Raw genomic sequence first — 22,454 nt, forward strand, 5'->3', positions numbered from 1 at the left:
TCACACGGCCAATCAGACTGGGCTGCCTGATATCATCGCTGAGTGCAAGCCTGGGAAATTCTAAAAGGGAATGTTGTTTTTCATCTCTGCTAGATATTTTATGCAGGGGCCAGGGGGGAAGAGAACTAGTTTTGACTCAAATAAAGAATGAGAGAGTTGGGTATGTTTAGCATGAATAATAATAATAATAATAATAATAATAATAATAATAATAATAATCTATTTATACCCTGCCCATCTGGCTGGGCTTCCCCAGCCACTCTGGGCGGCCTCCAACAAAGATTAAAAATACATTAAAAAGTCACACATTAAAAACTTCCCTGAACAGGGATGTCTTCAGATGTCTTTTCTTAATGTCAGGTAGTTGGTTATCCCTTTGACATCTGATGGGAGGGCGTTCCACAGGGCGGGTGCCACAACCAAGAAGGCCCTCTTCCTGGTTCCCTGTAGCTTTGCTTCTTGCAGTGAGGGAACTGCCAGAAGGCCCTCGGCGCTGGACCTCAGTGTCCAGGCAGAACAATGGGGGTGGAGACGCTCCTTCAGGTATAAGAGGAGACTAAGAGGAGATATGCCTGGCGTGCTCTGGTCCACGGGGTCACGAAGAGTCGGAAACGACTAAACAACAACAACAACAAGAGGAGATATGATAGCCAACTTCAGATATCTTAAGGACTGTCACATGGAAGATGGAGCAAGCCTGTTTTCTCCTGCTCCAGAGGGGAGGGCCTGAACCAATAGCTTCAAGTTACAAGAAAGGCAGAAACTGCCCCTAGGAGTTGGTGCCTATGTCCAACACTCCTATATAGATCCTGTTTTTGCTGATAAAGTGTTAATTCCAACTTGCTCCATGCAATTTACTGCTGGCTCACTTCTGTCACAACCTGTATCATTTTAATAGTGAGAGCCATGCTTATGAACAGAGATTCGTAAAGGAGCAAAATGGCTCAATCGGTGTGTAGTTTGACTCCGATTGATGTGTGTGTCATCAATGAAAGGCCACCATCCACCATCCGCTCAATGACATCATTAGTTGTGATTCCTGCATTGCAGGGGGTGGTGGGACTAGATGACTCTTTGGGTTCCCTTGTAGCTCTGTAGTTCTGTGATTATGACACGGAAGCCACTTAAGGGCAATGGCTGGTTTCTACGGAAGGTTCCAAATCTCTCAAGCCATCTTGCTTCCAAGAAAGTGAGAACGAGAGCACGTAATGAGGCTATAGAACATCCCTGACCACTGGTCCTGTTAGCTAGGGATGATGGGAGTTGTAGTCCCAAAACATCTGGAGGGCTGAGTTTGCCTATGCCTGCTTTAGAACAAGGATCCGCAGTGTACACTGAAGGAAACCTTGACACCATGCAATATCCTTTTTCTCCCTTCGAGTAGTCAGGTTTCAATTTGAGAGCGAACACACAGGGCTCAACAGAGGGGCTGTGTTGTTCCAAGAAAGTTAATTGTACTCAAGGCTAAATTGGCACCTGGCGTCCGATAAACGATGCAGTGTTCATTTTATGGTGAATATTGGGAGGGACGCAGTCTGCGTTTGGGAGAGCTACTAATATAAACTTCTATTGTTGTGTGTGTTTGTGTGTATGTGAGAGTTACACTCCCAAATGTCTGCATCTTCATAGAACCACATAATTGTAGAGTTGAAAGACATCTCCAGAGTTATCTAGTCCAAGCCCCTGAAATGCAGAAATAACAGCTAATGTTAGGATATCACAGAACTTGGAAAAGAAAATCAACAACTAAAGTGATAAAAGCACAGAGAAACCATCCATGCAAGGAATGTCTGGGGCCTTTTTAGTGCAGGGGAACAAGATTAAAAGGGGGTACAGTCAAACTTCCATTCTTGAACAGCTCCGCTTTTGAATGTTTCAGCTCCTGAATGCGGAAAACCCGCAAGTAAATGCTCCGGTTTTTGAACGCTTTTCGGAACCCGAACATCTGACGCGGCTTCCGTTTTGAGTTCCCCTATTGAATTGAGGCTTCCACTTTCAGTTTTTTGGTTTCTGAACATTTTGGAAGTTGAATGGTCTTCCGGAATGGATTACATTTGAAAACCTAGGTTCCACTGTACGTGATATTCCGGCTAAACATTTAGAAGAACTTTCTGATGGTAAGAGCCGTTTGACAGTTGAATGGACTCCCTCAGAAGGTGGTGGATTCTTTCAATGGAGGCATTCAAACCCCTTGCAGGGGTTCTTTAGTTATGATCCCTTTAGTGCAAGGCTTTGGACTAGATCAGCCTTTCTCAACCTGTGGGTCCCCAGATGTTGTTGAACTACAACTCCCATCACCCCTAGCTAGCAAGGCCAGAGCCTAGGGATGATGGGAGTTGTAGTCCAGCAACATCTGGTGACCCACAGGTTGAGAACAGCTGGACTAGATGAACCTTGGGGGTCCCTTCAACTCTACAGTTCTCTGATTCTAAACCTTACCTACAGATCAAAGGCCTGGAAACGATGCCTTATGAGGAACGGCTAAGGGAGCTGGGCATGTTTAGCCTGGAGAAGAGGAGGTTAAGGGGTGATATGATAGCCATGTTCAAATATATAAAAGGATGTCACATAGAGGAGGGAGAAAGGTTGTTTTCTGCTGCTCCAGAGAAGCGGACACGGAGCAATGGTTCCAAACTACAAGAAAGAAGATTCCACCTAAACATTAGGAAGAACTTCCTGACAGTGAGAGCTGTTCGACAGTGGAATTTGCTGCCAAGGAGTGTGGTGGAGTCTCCTTCTTTGGAGGTCTTTAAGCAGAGGCTTGACAACCATATGTCAGGAGTGCTCTGATGGTGTTTCCTGCTTGGCAGGGGGTTGGACTCGATGGCCCTTGTGGTCTCTTCCAACTCTATGGTTCTATGATTCTATGATTCTATGAAATCAGTCTAATATTAATAAACTTCTCCCTTCCTTCCCTCCTTTGTAGGATGTGATGTCCACGTTTTTCCAGTTTGGGGCTTCCATCCAGCAGGAAGCCATCATCATGCTAAAATTCATGCAATACTATGACTGGCATGTCTTCTCCTTGGTCACCAGCACTTTCCCCGGCTACCGAGACTTCATCAGCTTTATCAAGTACACTGTGGAGAACAGTTTTGTGGGCTGGGACATGCAAAACATCATCACCCTCGACACGCCCATCGGTGACGCCAAGACCACGATTCAGCTGAAGAAGATCCACTCCTCTGTCATCTTGCTTTACTGCTCGAAGGACGAAGCTGTTTACATCCTGGAGGAGGCCCGTTCTTTAGGCCTGACTGGTTACGACTTCTTCTGGATCGTTCCCAGCTTGGTTAGTGGGAACATGGAAATTACTCCCAAAGAGTTCCCTGCGGGGCTGATTTCGGTGTCCTATGACGAGTGGGACTACCGGTTGGATGCCCGGGTACGCGACGGCCTTGGGGTTATTGCTACGGCTGCATCAGCCATGTTGGAAAAGTATTCGTTCATCCCCGAGACAAAGACGAGTTGCTACGGACAGCAGGAGAACGGCGAAAGGCCATCTCACAGGCTACACAAGTAAGGCTTCCTCTGCTCATTGGTTCTTTTAAAAATTGTGATATCTGCAGCTTTTGAGATCTGGGGGAAAATTAGCTGATCTGTGTAGATCAAGGGTGAGGAATTGGTGGCCCTTCAGATGTTGCTGGACTGCAGCTGCCACCATTGGATTGTTACGTGGGGCTGCCGAGAAGGCCCTCTGCCTGGTTCCCTGTAACCTCACATCTCGCAGTGAGGGAACCACCAGAAGGCCCTCGGCGCTGGACCTCAGTGTCCGGGCTGAACCATGGGGGTGGAGACGCTCCTTCAGGTATACTGGGCCGAGGCTGTTTAGGGCTTTAAAGGTCAGCACCAACACTTTGAATTGTGCTTGGAAACACCTGCACTAGTTGCCATGTCACCTCAATTCAAGGTGCTCACATCAGTCTTTACAGGCCTAAAGGACTCAGGACCCAAATACCCAAAAGACCACCTCCTTCCCTACAGATCTTCTTGGGTGTTAAGATTGGCAAAGGGGAGGGGGATCTCTTGGTAGTTCCTCTGTTCTCAGAACCTTTGGGGATAGCAGCCTGGGTGAGGGTCTTCTCTGTGGTGGCCCCTCATTTGCAGAACTCCCTCCCCACATTATACAGCTTCCAGGGAATGCTAAAGACCCCCCTCTTTACCTTGGCTTGTGACACTCAAGGTGCATATTTTAAGGATCCACTTTATATCTATAATTGTTTGTTGCTTTAAACTTTTTTTTAAGATTGTGTTTTAATTGCTGTAGCCCAGCTTGGAACCTTAGAGTGAAGGACGAGTAATAAATTGTATAGTAATAATAATAATAATCCTTGACCATTGGCAGTGGAGACTGGGGCTGATGGGAGTTGGAGTCCAGCAACATCTGGAGAGCTTCAGATTCCCCACTCCTAGTGCAGATGATGATGGTGATGTTTCATGCACCTTACTTCCTGATGTGGCAGGAAGCTCTGCAGGCAGCATTTCGCAGTGTGCATGGAGGTCAGGAGCTCAGATCAGATACCTGAGCAGTGGAACTCAAATTTTGTCACCCTTTACATCAGTGGGGCAGCTTGAGGAATGAGTTACCAACCCACTGTTTGTATAGGGACACAACTGGAGGTGGCCAAAGGGTGATATTGCAAGCCCTTGTTTGAAATGCTTGCAAACCTTTCTCTTGGTGAGCAGTGGGAATGCAGACTCTAACTTGGTCTGTCCATCTCTTTGCATCATAGGAGACATACAGTGGTACCTTGGGTTAAGTACTTAATTCATTCCAGAGGTCCATTCTTAACCTGAAACTGTTCTTAACCTGAAGCACCACTTTAGCTAATGGGGCCTCCTGCTGCTGCCGCGCTGCTGGAGCACGATTTCTGTTCTTATCCTGAAGCAAAGTTCTTAACCCAAGGCACTATTTTTGGGTTAGCAGAGTCTGTAACCTGAAGTGTCTGTAACCTGAAGCGTCTGTAACCCGAGGTACCACTGTAATTGAAATAAGTCTCTCACTTTATGAAATGTTGTTAGGGGAATTTAGAGGTTTTTGTGTACAATTATTTTTAATGGCCAACTGCTCTGATAGTCAAGGATCTGTTGCTGCAGATGAAGCACATAATGAGCACATCGAGAAAGGGAAACAGTGTATTCATGAAATGAGTAGCTGCTTGATGAGTCAAAGTTGCGTTCAGAACATTGCAAAACTGCTAACTTAGGGCTGTTCCAAGTGACCTGTTTATTGAACATTCCTTGCGATTTGTTTGCGGGGAGATTAGAGGATGTTGGCCATTTACTGAGCATTCCTTGTGATGTGTTTGGAGAGAGGTTAGATGACGTGTCCAGTCTTTGGGGAAGTAGATTTGTTGTGCAAGGCTCTAATTGTGCAATGTTGACTGGGGTGCGATTGACTCTGACCCCCAAATAACAATTGCCTAGAAATGCCCTCAGTCTCAGGTCACCACACCACATATTTAAAGCACATTTATACCACTTTAACAGTCAATGACTCCCCCCCCCCCAATCATGGGAACTGTAGTTCACTCTCCAAAAAGCTATAATTCTCAGCACCCTTAATAAACTACATTTCACCAGGAAACCATGCACTTTAAATATATGATGTGGATATCTAACCACTTAGATCCTTCCTGCCCCTCACTTTCCCTGAACGGCAAATATTTTTCACAAAGTTTCATTTCTTTTCAAACAAGGAGCCTTGCTTTCCTGCTCCTACAGAGAGTCAGATATCGATCGTGCCCTTTTTCAGACTCTGCTATTATTTGCGTTGCTGAAAGGGAATGAGACCTTGAAAACGATTCTTCACATAAGTTGTGACAGTGTAAGGCAGGTTCACACAATTGTTGGGTTGATCGTTTGGCGAAGTTATTGCAGGGGGCACCTCTGAAAAAACACACAGTTGACCCTACCTCTTCTTGTGACTGCAACACATGCCAATAATAATAATAATAATGATGATAATAATAATAATTTATTTATACACACCCATCTGGCTGGGTTTCCCAAGCCACTCTGGGAGGCTTCCAACAAATTATTAAAAATACATTAAAAACTTCCCTAAACAGGGCTGCCTTTAGATGTCTTCTAAACATCAGTTGTTTATTTCCTTAACATCTGATGGGAGGACGTTCCACAAGGCGGGCGCCACACCATTTGTGTGAAGGAGCGTCTCCACCCCCATCGTTCTGCCCGGACACTGAGGTCCAGCGCCGAGGCCCTTCTGGCAGTTCCCTCACTGTGAGAAGCGAAGTTACAGGGAACCAGGCAGAGGGCCTTCTTGGTAGTCTCGAGAGAGACAGAGGCAAACAACAACAACAAAATTTCTCCTGAGACCCCAGAGAAATAAATTATGAAAACCTGTATTCTCGTACATACACCACAACTTATAGCAGTGCACATCTGTAGAACACATTCTTTTTATGTGACCCACAAGTTAATTATAAACCTTTGGAACTGGTCTTTGATATTCAGAAGAATTTGCAAATGAAATGAAGCTCCTCCATTCTCTCGAGAAGATTTCTTTATGCTTTGTTCCCCTTGCCAGTCTTCATTTGTGAGTCAATTTCCCCCCCGCAAGGGCAATACATCATACTCTCTCATACCAAGCATTCGAGTTCGCAACTTTTAAGTCCTTCTGGAATGTGGCTATCGCCATACATGCAGCTATTAAGAGAAATCCAATTAGTAGTTTATCCACCAAGTCCTGATTCTCATTTAAATACAGATTCAGTTACACAAGCTCTGGAGACTTTGTGACATGCTGGTGTGTGATTTTACTCATCTCATTAAATGCTTGTTCCCCAAAATTTACCACCTGGGGGCATGTCCACCACAAGTGCCTATAGCTGCCTCTGTGCCCACACCCTCGCCAGCACATAGATGACATTATGTTTATGCATATATGAAAGCTGTCTATTCCAGAAGCTGCAGTGAGTGTAGAAGGAAGCAGCTAACCTGCTCATGGGAACAGGTTACTTGGCAGCATGTTGCTTTTTTGCTCAGAGAGCTTCCAATTTGTTACCGGTCCGGGTTCAAAAATTATTTTGTTGTTGTTGTTGTTGTTTAGTCGTTTAGTCGTGTCCGACTCTTCGTGACCCCATGGACCAGAGCACACCAGGCACTCCTGTCTTCCACTGCCTCCCGCAGTTGGTCAAAGTCATGTTAGTAGCTTCGAGAACACTGTCCCACCATCTCATCCTCTGCCGTCCCCTTCTCCTTGTGCCCTCCATCTTTCCCAACATCAGGGTCTTTTCCAGGGAGTCTTCTCCTCACATGAGGTGGCCAAGTATTGGAGCCTCAGCTTCAGGATCTGTCCTTCTAGTGAGCACTCAGGGCTAATTTCCTTAAGAATGGATGCGTTTGATCTTCTTGCAGTCCATGGGACTCTCAAGAGTCTCCTCCAGCACCATAATTCAAAAGCATCCATTCTTCGGCGATCAGCCTTCTTGATGGTCCAGCTCTCACTTCCATACATCACTCTGGGAAAACCATGGCTTTAACTATACGGACCTTTGTAACTTTGTATTTATTATTATATAAATACTGTAAAATGTTATACCCGATTTCTTTCCCTATTTGTATAATAACAATAAATGCACCATATAACCACAAATAAGTTACATTTACATAGACTTTCAGCTCCTGTAGAAACATATCCATAAATATTCACCTGATAAAAAACCGCAATATCCTACTGCTCCCCAGTATAACATAGATCATTGTATCGCTACAATACATTTTGTTCTTCCTATTATTAAACACCTTAATCTACGCTCCTGGATCATAACTTATTTTAAGATGTTTGGCTTCCCCCAAACTATGAATATCGGTTTGCTGAATCCTGTGCTTTGCTGTTCCAACAGGAGAAGAGCAAACTTAATTTCTCAATGCACTCGTTTTCTCATTGTCTACCCTGCTAGATGAAGCCAGAGGAGCTGGCTTGTAAAATTTTTATTTCCCTTTGAGAAATAAAATATTGCACCTTAAGATTCCACCACCTTCTCCTGTTGGATAAAGTTGGAATAAGGCAGTGGAAGAAAAATGAATTACTCTCGCCATCCTTCCTAACGACACTCATTCAAACACATCTAGTGGTTTCACAGGATGAGGCTAGGAAACGGACTCTGTGGAGAAACTCTCACCCTTTGCTAAAGCCATCTGAGTATGCTTCAGTTTCCACGGGCCTTGCATTACTGATCACGCCCAAGATAGCTTTGATACGGACCACATTTCATTAATGACTTTAATCCCTTGCACCTTAAATAATTTGGTTGAGCTGGGACCGAGATCTTAATTAGAGCAACTCTCATTTCACGCATGGCTGCCTTTCGATGGGCTTACCTGCCGGAGTCGGCTCGCAACGCCACTTGCAAATATTTTGCTTCCTTTTTGCTTTGCTTTGCTTTTTTTTTAAAAAAACCAAACTATAATGCTTGGAAAGGTTGATGTTGCATATTCCGGAAGCACTGGGACAGATCAGGGGGTCTGAGATGGGCACATGTGGAACCCTCATGCCTCTTCCCCGCCCCCATGTCAGTAGCTGGCAGAACCAGAGGGAAAAGAAGGTGTGGCCATTTCACACAGTAAAAGCCAGAGAGTTCTAGATACCATATTTTTTACTCCATAAGACGCACCTGACCATAAGACGCACCTAGTTTTTAGAGGAGGAAAACAAGAAAAAATTTATTCTGAACGAAACAGTGGATGTATGATTTTTGTGGTTCATGCTGTGGCCACAGACATGTGATCTGATGGTGAATTTGGGGTGACCCAATCAAAAATCCTGAGGATCCATGGGCTTTTACCTCCCCCCTCCCAGGCAGCCTCCTAGCATCCCTTATCTCTCTTCCGATCCCACCGATCAGCTGTTTCCTTTCAACACTCCCTTCCCTCTTGTTTGCCTTAGTGTTTTTTCCTTAGCTGGAGCAGTTTTTTGTTCCTCTTTTTCTTCTAATGTCTCTCCTTATTGCTTTAGTCTTCCTGTTTCCCCCCTTTGCAAGTTTGCTGTCTTCACCTCCCCCCTCCCAGGCAGCCTCCTTATCTCCCTCCCGACTGCTTGCTGATCAGCGGCTTTGTTTCAACACCCACTTCCCTCTTTCAAAAAAAAAAAAAAAAAGCATGATCTGCTTTTTGCCCCTGGACAATTCGGGTCCAGGGACCACACATTCGCTCCATAAGACGCACAGACATTTCCCCTTACTTTTTAGGAAGAAAAAAAATGTGTCTTATGGAGCGAAAAATGTGGTATATACCGATATATGCGTGCACACACATTTCTTCATCCAGGCAAGCAAGAAGCATTACAGAGCAGGGACATGTTCCAGGCAAGCAAGAGCGCTCAGGAAAGGTGTGGAGGAGTGCTGTTGATGAGGAGACCCCTGAGGGCAATTTCATGAGGTCTAGAGGGCCACATATACCCAGCCTCCGTTTTCAAGGCAATGCCATGAGGAGTAAATCAACAGTGACATTATGACGCCCTGTTTGCATACATACCATCCTTCCGGACCTCCTCATTAAAAAGCTGACTGACATGAACCTTTCTTCTACCATCTGCGAGTGGATTAAAGACTTTCTGATAGATCGGACACAAACAGTGAGGATTGGACATATAACATCTAATTCCTTGAAAATCAGCACTGGCACACCACAGGGATCTGTGCTAAGTACCTACCTGTATTCATTGTATACATACGATTGTGTATCATCTGACCCGTCTACTGCAGTTATTAAGTTTGCAGATGACACCACCATTGTGCTGGTCCCGGGGGGAAGGTCACCGTTGGCGTAGTCAAAGTCCGGTCCTGGGTCACTAGCCTGGAAACAGTTCACGAGGAGCGGGGCGAGGTCCGAAGCATGAAGCCGGGCAGGGACAGGAACACTGGAGGGTCAGGTCTGGGTCCGGGCAGGAACAGGTACTCAACAACGACGTTGCTCCCGCAACCTGGGACCGGGCTGACTGGCCTTTATCTTCTCTGAGGCCAGGGGTGGTCCTGGCCCCCAGGAGACCCGCCTCTCCTGGCCTTAAGGCGAGCACTCCTCCTGGGAGAAACCAGTTCCCTTCGCCTCTCTGCCCTGAGCCTCTGCAGTTCAGGAGAGGCTGAAGGGTTACTGGGCCCAGGGGGAGACTCACCTGTAGGCACTGAGTCCTCAATCACCTCTGGAGCCAGAGTGGATTCACCTGGTGCCTGCTCCTGAGGATCCGGCACAGGTGCAGGCGCTTCAGAATCAAGGCCCTGCCCCAGTTCAGCCGGCCCTGGAGGCGGGGACTCCTGTGCAGGCTGGGATTCCTCCGGTTCAGCCTCTGAATCAGATTCCCAGGCCATCACAACCATAATGGGTTTAATAACAGGTGGAGACGAATCAGCGTATAGAGGGGAGGTCCAAAAAATATCTACATGGTGCCTAGGGTACAACTTGCACCTTAATATCAGCAAGACAAAGGAGATGGTGTTGGACTTTCGGAGGAAGAGAGGAGAACTAGCCCCGCTGTACATCGGGGAGGGCTGTGTGGAGAGAGTCTCTTCCTTTAAATTCCTAGGAGTTTATCTCAGTGAAGACCTTACTTGGAAAATAAATACAACCCAGGTGGTTAAGAAAGCCCAACAGAGACTCTATCTCCTCAGAGTATTGCGAAAGAACGATGTCAATCAACATTTGATGATCTCCTTCTACCGGTCAACAATAGAAAGTGTCCTTTCATCACGGTATGGTACACTGGTTTGACAGCAACTGATAGGAAGTGCCTACAGAGGGTGGTGAATACAGCACTAGATATGGGCTGTCCCGTGAATCCGCTGGATGAAATAGCAGAAGAACGTTGCCTCAGGAGAGTGAAGAAAATTATCAGGGGTGATTCACACCCTGGCCGGCACTTTCTTGATCTCCTGCCCTCGGGCAGAAGATATAGAAGCATGATTAGTCGCACCAAAAGGGTAAAGAACAGCTTCTATCCGTGGGCTGTTAGGCTGCTGAATGAAAAGATAACAACAGGGCAACTGACTTTCGGGTTTGGTGGGTGTGCGTCAGTAAACGAGGGGAATTAAGACTAAGAGAGCTGAGTGGGGGGTGCTCATGTAATCTCACTGTATACAAGTTGTACAAGTGACAATAAAGAATTTCAATACTGGTGTTACACACAACCCAACCGAATCCCCAAGAGGTGAGAGACTCTGGGGATCCCAGCATCTACTGAGGGTCTGGTTCCTTGGAAATGAAGGTCAGTGGAGATGTCTTTAGGATGTATGGTTTTATTTACACACATATCTACAACCTGAGCATAGGGTACAGGGGCTCACAACATCAACACCCGAACAGGTCTTGCTTCCCCATTAGGTCTCCCAGGAAGGCTTGAGCCCAGCCCAGGGCACGACGTGGTCCTGTGTCCCCAGCTTACAGCACCAGTCCATCTCTTTCTCACAGCTTCTCCTATACAAAAGGTCCCCTTAGCTTATTGTTCTACACCCTAGAATAATGTGGCACCCAACCAAGTTAGCTGGGGAAAGGTCCACTCATTTGTCTCTATGGCAACCTTTTTGGAGATGATAAATCACAACACTTAGCCAAATCGATTACCTTAACAAAGGAACTGGTTGGGCTGGCTTAGCAACCTTTTCGACTACATTCTAAGCAAACTTGGAAAGGACCCAGACTGATAACACTATAGTCATACCTCGGGTTACAGACGCTTCAGGTTGCATTTTTTCGGGTTATGGACCCGCCAAAACCTGGAAGTACCGGAACAGGTTACTTCCAGGTTTTGGGGGCTGCGCATGCGCAGAAGCGCCGAATCGCAACCTGTTTGTGTGCAGATGCGCCACTGCGGGTTGTGAATGCTGCTGATTGCGAACGAGCATCCCACACGGATCACGTTCGCAACCCAAGCATCCACTGTACTCTCCAATAGCTCCATACCATGTTCACAGCGCCAGCCCCACCATGATCCAGAATGAGGCATCTGCCGCAGGCAGTGGATACTGGAGGATGGAAGCAGCCTCCCTGGCTGCTCCCGTTCTTCTGAGCTGGCAGTCCCTAAGTGTGAAGGCAGTTCAAAGATGGAGTTGAGTCTTTATTAGCAAAAACACGATCTCCATAGACTTGGTTAAGTGTCAGGCCTAATGAGCAGAGCACCTCGTTCCCAGTAATCTTCCTCGATGAAAATCAGCTCTCTTCTGGTTCTGGGAGACAAGGCGGAGGGGAGGTTATCACAGCAGAAAAAACCCATGACTCTTCACTAGCCTGATCCATCAGGCCAGAGGTATAGCACTGGTGGGGCGAGGGAGAGCCATTTCCCTGGGTGCATTTTTCCCCAGGGCGCATTTTGCTCCTTGCGTTGCCTCTGCCAGCCTCCCGCTGCTCTGCGAGTCCGATCCCACATCCCAGCTAAAGTGCTCATTTTAACATCCTTAAAATATCAGCGACTTCCCTTCTTCTCTTTCTGTGGTTCATTTTGTATATCTTATATCCCTGCATATTTTACAAAAACTATACCATTCTGCATTCCATTATTCCACCCATCAAAACTTATTTACACTGTTGGATTTATTTTAATGCTGCCAGCCTTTTCAGCTGTACACAGTTATTTCCCATATATTCAAGAAATGTTTTCCAATCTTCTCTAAATGTATTTTCTTCTTGTTCTTTTATTCTATATGTTAAGTCTGCAAGCTGCGCATATTCTGTCAACTTAAGTTGCCATACTTTGACTGGGATCTCGCTCGTTTTCCATTTTTTGGGCTAGCAAAACACGGGCCACAGTAGTGGCATACATAAATAACCCTTTTTGACACTTGGAAATTTCAGTCTGAATTATCCCCCAAAGAAAGAACTCTGGGTTTTTTTGGGGGGAAAGTAATTTTAAACATTTTAAAAATTCATTATGGAAAAAAATGGATCATTTCCCAATACCCTTTTACAAGTCCAGTTTCTGCCTCTGATTCTGAACTTCTCTCTGCCATAGACTCTCTGCGCTCACTAAGCCCTGTCACCTCTCCAGCTTCCAACACTTCCTCTTCCTAGTCTTTGCGTGTTCAGACCCAGATACCTCCCCCCTAAATAAAGACACATTTGCCTCAAATTTTAGTTTTGGTTTTTGGCAGAATTTAGGCCACAACTTTATTGATTATAGAAAGTGAGTGGTTGTATAGGCTCTGGTTCGACTAGCTCCCTGCACCCTTGCAGGCAGCGCTGACCCAGGGTTCCAGCATAGGTCAGCCAAGGGTGAACAAAAAGCCGGGCACAGACTATGTTCACCACCCAGATGCCCCCATGGACTCAGGCATGGGCACAACCCCCTCTCAGGGGTTGACCAAACCAGTTGAGTCCATGGATTCCTTTAACGGAATACCCTTCACATAGGGATGGCGAGAGCATTCTCCCATCCCTATCACCTGAACCAGAGCCTATCTGCAACCTTACAAGTTGTCACGATTTGCTACGTGGCAGGCGAAACCCAAATGGCAACAGCCAATCAGCCAAGTGGGGAAAATTCCTGCCGTGCCCCTGTCCAATGACAGACGACACATGACGGCATAGCAAGGTCAAGCAGAAGAAGAAGAGGAGTTTGGATTTGATATTCCGCTTTATCACTACCTGAAGGAGTCTTAAAGTGGCTAACATTCTCCTTTAAATTCTCCTTTAAAAAATGCCCTAAAAGTAGGGAGAGGTGGGCGGTTGTTCCGAATACACGAGCCGAAAGAGGAAGATCTGGGTCACGTACATGGGTATATATAGGTCCCTCGATCCATTTGGACTGCTCCACATTGACCAGATTAAACCCAACATCAAGGGACCTACCAATCGGGTGTTGTGGCTATCCAATCTTACCCACCCACAGCACAGGAGGTTGGTCTCTAGGTCTCACCGCAACACATGCCCTCTTTTAGGGAGGACACGATTTCCTCTCTTTTCCCTCTGACCACTCATTGTCGTCTCACCACCACTCCCTGGGCTCTGAGCCTTCTTCCCTTGGTAGTTCCCCAGCTGGTTCCTTCCACCATTCCTCTGTGTCCAACCAGTCTATGATGTTGGCTTCCACCAGGTCTAAACAATCCCACGGTGAGACCAATCATTAGCCAGACAGCAGGAGCAGACTAGGATGTTAAGGCCTAGTTTTGAGTACAAAAAGAGCTGTGCCCCAAATCCTCTGCCCTTGGCTGTCATCTGGGGCTGCATGCAGAGTTTACAGTTACTAGAGGTGGTGGCTATTACAAGGTGGCTGTTGATGATTATCCATTAATGGAGATCTCCGATTACACTTAAAACAACAGCAGCAACAGCAGTTCATCCATCAAAATGCTTGCATACGCTGCCAACGCAGGAAGCAGACTTAATTGTGTGTGGCTTCTTTCCCCAGCATTGTGTTTTCAAGGCTGCCTTACAAGTTGTTGTTGTTGTTTGTTGTTATTTTGCACTGCAGAAGTCAATACATATGTCAGGGATGGGGGAAATGGCATAATGAGAGAAGGCATTTCAAAGGCTCCACTTGTGACTTTTTAAAAATATGGATACGAGTGAGTTAAAGGAGCAGTTCGTGTTACAGATTTGTTCACTCAGTGGCTTGTTGTTGTTGTTGTTTAGTCGTTTCCGACTCTTCATGACTCCATGGACCAGAGCACGCCAGGCACTCCTGTCTTCCACTGCCTCCCACAGTTTGGTCAGACTCATGCTGGTAGCTTAGAGAACACTGTCCCACCATCTTGTCCTCTGTTGTCCCCTTCTCCTTCTGCCCTCCATCTTTCCCAACATCAGGGTCTTTTCCAGGGAGTCTTCTCTTCTCATGAGGTGGCCAAAGTATTGGAGTCAAAGTGCAAGTAGGAAGGTAAACAGCATTTCCGTGTGCTGCTCTGGTTTGCCAGAAGCGGCTTAGCCATGCTGGCCACATGACCCAGAAGCTGTCTGTGGACAAATTCCAGCTCCCTCGGCCTATAGAGCGAGATGAGCGTGCAACCCCAGAGTCGATCATGACTGGACCTAATGGTCAGGGGTCCCTTTACCTTTACCTTTATTCATGAAGTGCAGAGCGAACTTTTGGAGTGCACACCAGGCAGTGAGGGCCCCGGACCTGGGTGGCTTTAAAAGAGGACTTGGCAAATTCATGGAAGGCGAAGGCTACCAATGGCTACTGGCCATGATGGCTCTGCTATGCCTCTGCAGTTGTGGGCAGTAATGCTTTTGAATACAAGTTACTAAGAACCTCAGGAGGGGAGAGTTGCACTTGTGGTCAGGTCCTCCTTGCAGGTTTTCCACAGGCATCTGGTCGGATGTGAGAACAGGATGCTGGATTAATAATAATAATAATAATAATAATAATAATAATAATAATAAAATTTTATTTATACCCTGCCCTCCCTGGCCATAGCCGGGCTCAGAGAGGCTAACACCAAGTATAAACACCAAGTATAAAACAATTGATTAAAATGCAACTTAAAAACAAGATTAAAATACAACATTAAAATGCAGCCTCATTTCAGTAGAAACTCAAATCAATAAACTTTTTGGGGATGGAAACGTCAAATCTTCACCAAGGCCAACTATCCAGACTGGTCCTACGTGGGCCAGAAAAAAGTCCCCAAATAGGAGTTCCATCACAGAAGGAAAAAGGAAAAAGAAAAGAGGGGGAGGGGATTAGATGGGCCACTGGCCTGATCCAGTAGCCTCTTCTTATGTTCTTAATTAAGGGACAGGGGTGGCGCTGTGGGTTAAACCACAGCGCATAGGACTTGCCGATCAGAAGGTTGGCGGTTCGAATCCCCATGACGGGGTGAGCTCCTGTTGCTTGGTCCCTGCTCCTGCCAACCTAACAGTTTGGAAGCATGTCAAAGTGCAAGTAGATAAATAGGTACCGCTCCAGTGGGAAGGTAAACGGCGTTTCCATGTGCTGCTCTGGTTTGCCAGAAGCGGCTTAGTCATGCTGGCCACATGACCCAGAAGCTCCCTTGGCCAGTAAAGCGAGAGGAGCACTGCAACCCCAGAGTCAGCCACGAATGGACCTAATGGTCAGTGGTCCCTTTACCTTTTACCTATGTTCTTAATTACTCTAAGCCCCCCCCCAAATGCACAGGCCTATGTGCATGATAGGAAGGTCATAGCTTTGCAGTGAAGCATCTGCAGAAGGTCTGCAGTTCAGTCCCTGGCATCTCCAGAGTTGCTGGTTTTGTGGCCACTCAGAGTAGACAATATGGAGCAGAACTAAATGGAGCATAAAATGATGCGTTGGTCTTTTTTGTTCATTTATTTAATTTCTACATTGCCCTTCATCTGAGGATCACAGCGTGGTTTGCAATATAAAAACGCAAAAATGCATACCATAGTAACATGGTGTAGAGAAAGAAGACCGTTTTTCTCTAATATAATACTAAAGCCCAGAGTCGTTCAGTGAAGCTGAATTTTGCATGATTCAGTTCATCCAAAAAGGGCATCATTCTTCTATGTGATTTAGCAGACAGCTCATATAAAAACTGCGGACAGTCGGAGCTATCTTAGGCCATGTTCACACCATATATTTAAAGTGCTATGGTGCCACTTTAAACAGCCACAGCTTCCCTTAAAGAACTCTGGGAGCTGTTAAGGTGCTGAGAGTTGTTAGGAACCCCCCTATTCCTCTCACAGAGCTCCAGTTCCAAGAGCACCATGCAAAGAGGGATTGGCTGTGAAACTGCTCTGGTCTCCCTATTCAGCTCTCATTTCATCACCACTGCCCAGTCATGATCAGTGCCCATGGGGACTGGTAGGGCGGAAGGCAGGGAGCCCCACAGTAGGTGGCGCCAGAGAGCCAACAGCAGGCAGAGCCAACTCATTCTAGTTCTGTCTCCACCGTCCTCCCTGCTGAGTTTTACAAGGGCAACACTGAGGCTAAGGAAGTGGAGGAGGAAGCCAACAGTGAGGGCCACCCTTTGGACTGGATGTAAGTAAGATGGCACAAAAGCAGGGAAGGACTGAGGGCAGACAGTGGTTGGTGGAGCAGTGCCCCATTTGCTCAAATAGAGACGACTCCACTGCTCCTCTCCAGTCCTGCACCACTCCCTTCTTGACTGCTTTTACTGGGCTGGCATGTTTCTTGCCTCCTGATTCCTTGATTGCCTGGGAGTCATTTTGGACTCACAGCTGTCCATGGAGGCGCAGGTCAATTCTGTGTCCAGAGCAGTTGTCTACCAGCTCCATCTGGTACACAGGTCGAGACCCTACCTGCCTGCAGACTGTCTCACCAGAGTGGTGCATGCTCTAGTTATCTCCTATTTGGATTACTGCAATGCGCTCTACGTGGGGCTACCTTTGAAGGTAACCCGGAAACTACAACTCATCCAGAATGCGGCAGCTAGACTGGTGACTGGGAGCAGTTGCCGAGACCATATAACACTGGTCCTGAATGACCTGCATTGGCTCCCAGTATGTTTCTGAGCAAAATTCAAAGTGCTGGTGCTGACCTTTAAAGCCCAGTATACCTGAAGGAGCATCTCCACTCCCATTGTTCAGCCCGGACACTGAGATCCAGCTCTGAGGGCCTTCTGGTGGTTCCCTCACTGCAAGAAGCGATGTTACAGGGAACAAGGCAGACGGCCTTCTCGGTGGTGGAGCCCGCCCTGTGGAACACCCTCCTACCAGATGTCAAGGAAATAAACAACTATCTGACTTTTGGAAGACATCTGAAGGCAGACCTGTTATGGGAAGTTTTTTAATGTTAGATGTTTTATTGTGCTTTTAATATTTTGTTGGGAGCTGCCCAGAGAGGCTGGGGAATATTATTATTATTAGGTGTATGTGTGTAGAAAACACTCTGGAATGTAGGAAGTTAAAAGTCCTATCTGTGGGTCCTTCCACTTTTGCCTCTGGTCCCACCAGACCCCAGAAGGTTCTCCCTGAAGCAGGACCAGAAAGATCTCCCACCCTTGTTTTAGCTCATCAGAAGATGTAACGGCAATTCCTGCATCTGTTTGAGTCGTATGTTTGCAAACTGGGTCGAAAGTCTCAGACCATTTCTGGTCTCCCTGCTTCGGAGGAAATTTTCCACATTTCCACACTGACGTGCACAGAGTGGGCTGTTCTATTTGCTTTCAGCATAGGCTCTTGATGGTCTGCAAACAGGCACTTGTTTCTCCTTTGCTTTCGATTCAGCGTTCCTGCTAAGCATTTTTATTGTATCACCATAACTGGCCACAAGGTGTCTCCGTTGCTTTTCTGAATCGCCGTTGAAATCGCACACGTTTTTAATAATCCCATTAAGAGTTTATATGGAAAAGTTTCTTTTCAGTGATTGGACCTGGTTCTCTGACATCCCTCTCCAGGGCAGGCTCTGGTTCGTTTGGTGTCAAATCCAAATGTTAACACGGGGGAACAAAGCAATAGGAAGTTCAGAGGGTTGTAGGAAGCAGCCTTTTATCGAGTCCGTTCAGCTAGATCGGTATTGTCAACGCTAAGCAGGGCGGAAACGCCACGTGCTGCTACATCACAACTCCCATAATTCCTGACTGTTGGGCCATTCTGGCTGGGGCTGATGGGAGCTCGACTCCAGCAACATCTGGAGGGCAACAGATTCTATGTCCCTGGCCTAGGTAAAGAAAGGTAAAGAGACCCCTGACCATTAGGTCCAGTCGTGACTGACTCTGGGGTTGTGGCGCTCATCTCGCTTTATTGGCCAAGAGAGCCGGCGTACAGCTTCCGGGTCATGTGGCCAGCATGACTAAGCCGCTTCTGGCGAACCAGAGCAGCGCACGGAAACGCCGTTTACCTTCCCGCCGGAGCGGTACCTATTTATCTACTTGCACTTTGACGTGCTTTTGAACTGCTAGGTTGGCAGGAGCAGGGATTTGAACCGCCGACCTTCTGATCAGCAAGCCCTAGGCTCTGTGGTTTAACCCACAGCGCCACCCGTGTCCCTGTCCCTGGCCTACACAGTGGGAATTCCTGGTTGCAGATGGCAGATAAGCCAAAATTTACCTGGAGATGCCAAGAATTGTGTCTGGGGCCTTATCTATAACAGGAAATGCTCTGCCACTGAGCTATCCCCCTAATTGCAGAGGTTGTAGCTGGTATCTGCTGCAATCAGGGCAGGCCATTTTAGGATGTGAAACTTAATTTTTGCAAATTTCTTCATTGAGGGGTCTTATTTTGGGGTGTGTGGAATTCAAATCTGCTATTATTTTAGTGATTGGACAGCATTTAGCTTGGTCAGTCTTAGACCCTCCTAGCGTCCCTAATTTCCAAGGACAGTCCCGGATTTACAGAAGCCGTCCCAGTTTCTGATCTGATTCCAGAATCGCTCTGTTTCCATCGGATAAATGTTGGAGGGTATGGTAGGATGTCCCTGTTTTCTTTGGAGAAATGTTGCAGGCTATGGAGTTATGCGACCCCTGAGCTAAGGAGATAAGTAACTGCACAACCTTTAGAAGACATCTGAAGTACAGAAAAGTACTGAAAAGGCCCTGGCCCTAGTTGAGACCAATCTAATCACCTTGCTGCTTGGGACCTCCAAAGTGTTGTTATTTGTGGACCTTAAGGTCCTCCGCAGGGCATACCAGGAGAGGCGGTCCCGTAGGTACGAGGGTCCTAGTTGCTGAGATCATGAGCGAAAGAGTGCTATTGTGCTTACATCCTCCCTGCTGGTTTCCTGGAAGCATCCAGCTGGCAATTGTGAGAACAGGATTCTGGATTAGATGGGAAGATGGAATGGCTGGTGGATTAAGAGAAGGACCAAGGCTCACCTGTAGAGCATCTGCTTTGCAAGGTCCCAGTTTCAATTCCCAGCATCTCCAAGTAGTACTGGGAGAGACATTTAACTGAAATCCTGGCAGGCCACTGCCAGTCTGTGCAGGCAATATTGAGCCAGATGACCCAGTAGTCTGACCCACTAAAGCGTCTTTCAATGTTCCTTTGGTTTGGATTTGATCTGGGAAAGCAATTCTTTCATTAAAATAAATAAATGCATAATCAGTTACAGACTTCTTCCTGGTGCCACTGAGGCTGCTACTCATACAGCTGTGAAATAAAATTACGGGGATATAGACCTTTGGTTAACTAGATGTTATATTCAAACTTTTTGCAGTTCTCGCCGTTTTATTGTTCTGTTACATCTGATTATGGTCTTCCAGTCCATTTTATCTTTAAATCTATTGACAGAAAGAGGAACACACTGACTGCTTTGAGATTTCAGCCCATGCCCATAGCATATTTAGAGGTGAGATTTGCTAGAATGCCTGCAAATTGTCATTGATGCATTTGTGGGCAGAGAGGGGTTGGAATATATTGTTCCCTGCGTATTGTAGTGCTGCCTGTATCATTCCTCTAGGGGTAGGGATTTTTTCCCCTCCGCCTTTAAGAGGTTCTTGAGACAGTTTCTTTCTTTCTTTTCACAGTAGGGAGGGAATCTGTTACTTCTTGGTTGATAGAGATAAATATATCTCAGGTACGCTTTCTGTGCTTGCCTTAGCAGCACACAGATCAAGCAAAACCATTTCACACAGAATGGGGTGCAACACTCTGGAAATCCTCTGTGCTAAAATGTATCTTTCTGCTTGACTATGGGGAAAACCCTAGGGCGAAATCCACCTGGAGCAGATCCATGGCTGAGTCATAGGCACCAACTCCATGGGGCTGAGGCAGTTTGGGGCCCCCAATGCTTTTTCTTTCTTTCTTTTTCAAAAGTTTGTTCATTTGTTCATTTTCATAATGTTAATGCATAACATATATAACCATTATATGGTTTTGAATTATGGTGCTGGAGGAGACTCTTGAGAGTCCCATGGACTGCAAGACGATCAAACACATCCATTCTTAAGGAAATCAGCCCTGAGTGCTCACTGGAAGGACAGATCCTGAAGCTGAGACTCCAATACTTTGGCCACCTCATGAGAAGAGAAGACTCCCTGGAAAAGACCCTGATGTTGGGGAAGATGGAGGGCACATGGAGAAGGGGACGACAGAGGGCGAGATGGTTGGACAGTGTTCTCGAAGCTACCAGCATGAGTTTGACCAAACTGTGGGAGGCAGTGGAAGACAGGAGTGCCTGGCCTGCTCTGGTCCATGGGGTCACGAAGAGTCGGACACGACTAAACGACTAAACAACAACAACAACAACTATTAAAAAATAAAAGACATAAAAATAAAACAAAAGGTTCCTCATACCTTTGAACCTCCCTCCCTCCCTCCCTATCTCCCTGGGTTCCAATTCAATCTTTCATTTCTGCATCTTTTACTGTAATCTATCTAATAAGTATCCATAGTTTCCTAAGTTTGTGTTACTTTACAAGTGTCATTGTATTCCTGCTAATGATTTCATCCGTTTATGGTGGTCTCTCAAATTTGTTATAAAGTTATTCCATTCTTTCACAAATATTTGGTCTTCCTGATTTCTGATCTTTCCCGTCATTCTTTCCATTTTGGCATAATCCATCAACTTGGTCTGTGATTCTTCTGTTTGGTACTTTATCTTCTTTCCATCCATGGGCTAAGAGCATCTGTGCTGCTGTCATAGCATACACAAACAGTCTTTTCTTTTGGTAGTTATGCACCTATGATTCCTAACAAAAAAGCTTCTGGGTTTTTTTTAACAAAAGTTATCTTAAACTTTTTTCCCCAATTCATTATATATCATTTCCTAATGCTTTTTAAAAACCTTTATTGCATTTTTAAATAGAAATAACAAAAAAATACATAAATTGAACATTGCATCCAGATACCCAAAAACAAGAAGAAAAAATACAAAGAAAAAGAAAGATGTAAAAATATAAAGAGAAAATAAAGAGAAAAGAGAGGGAGGGAAACGCAAAAAAGAATTTGTCAAGTACAGTGGTACCTCAGGTTAAGTACTTAATTTGTTCCGGAGGTCCGTACTTAACCTGAAACTGTTCTTAACCTGAAGCACCACTTTAGCTAATGGGGCCTCCTGCTGCCACCGTGCCATTGGAGCATGATTTCTGTTCTCATCCTGAAGCAAAGTTCTTAACCCGAGGTACTATTTCTGGGTTAGCGGAGTCTGTAACCTGAAGCATATGTAACCTGAAGTGCATGTAACCTGAGGTACCACTGTACACAAAATTGTTCAAAGGATACAAACACTAATTTAAATATTCTATACACCAGGTTCTCAGAAAGGAATGCATTTTCATCCCTTCTTTTCTTTCTTTCTTTATGGTCACTTTCTTTCTGCTCCGGAAAACTAGTTTAAATCCCTGCTATATTAGTTTGACTTCCCTCTATCTCTTTGCGGCTTCAACACTTCTCTTAAGTAACAAGTATTCTGTATTCATTTATTTACAATCCATTTCCCCCGTTATATCTGCAGCAGATATAATGTATAATGACATCATTCCCCAATGCTTTTTCTTAGTGGGACAGGTCCTCCCAATGTTCAGAGGGTGGAGGAGGGGGAACGTGGAGCTGGGCATGAAATGGCTTTGGTACCTGGTCGCTCCTCCTCCTCTTCCTGCCACATGGGGGAGGGATGGGGAAGCAGCCCC

At 46.0% G+C, this 22,454-nt stretch overlaps 2 protein-coding genes across 3 annotated transcripts in view; both read left to right on the forward strand.

Annotated features, from left to right (window-relative positions):
- The window catches only part of LOC310749103 (myosin-11), a 1,537,435-nt gene that overhangs the window by 816,111 nt on the left and 698,870 nt on the right, over positions 1-22,454 (forward strand). The gene's annotated exons all lie outside the window — the stretch shown is intronic.
- Positions 1-22,454, forward strand: part of GRIN2A (glutamate ionotropic receptor NMDA type subunit 2A) — a 220,980-nt gene that overhangs the window by 131,897 nt on the left and 66,629 nt on the right. For both annotated transcript variants that reach the window (XM_083585572.1, XM_083585571.1), the window contains exon 4: positions 2,927-3,519. In XM_083585572.1, coding sequence (XP_083441698.1) covers positions 2,927-3,519 — 593 coding nt within the window. The remainder of the gene's footprint in view (positions 1-2,926; positions 3,520-22,454) is intronic.

This window comes from Podarcis filfolensis (genome assembly GCF_964270895.1).
Source record: "Podarcis filfolensis genome assembly, chromosome: 14".
Lineage (NCBI taxonomy): Eukaryota > Metazoa > Chordata > Lepidosauria > Squamata > Lacertidae > Podarcis > Podarcis filfolensis.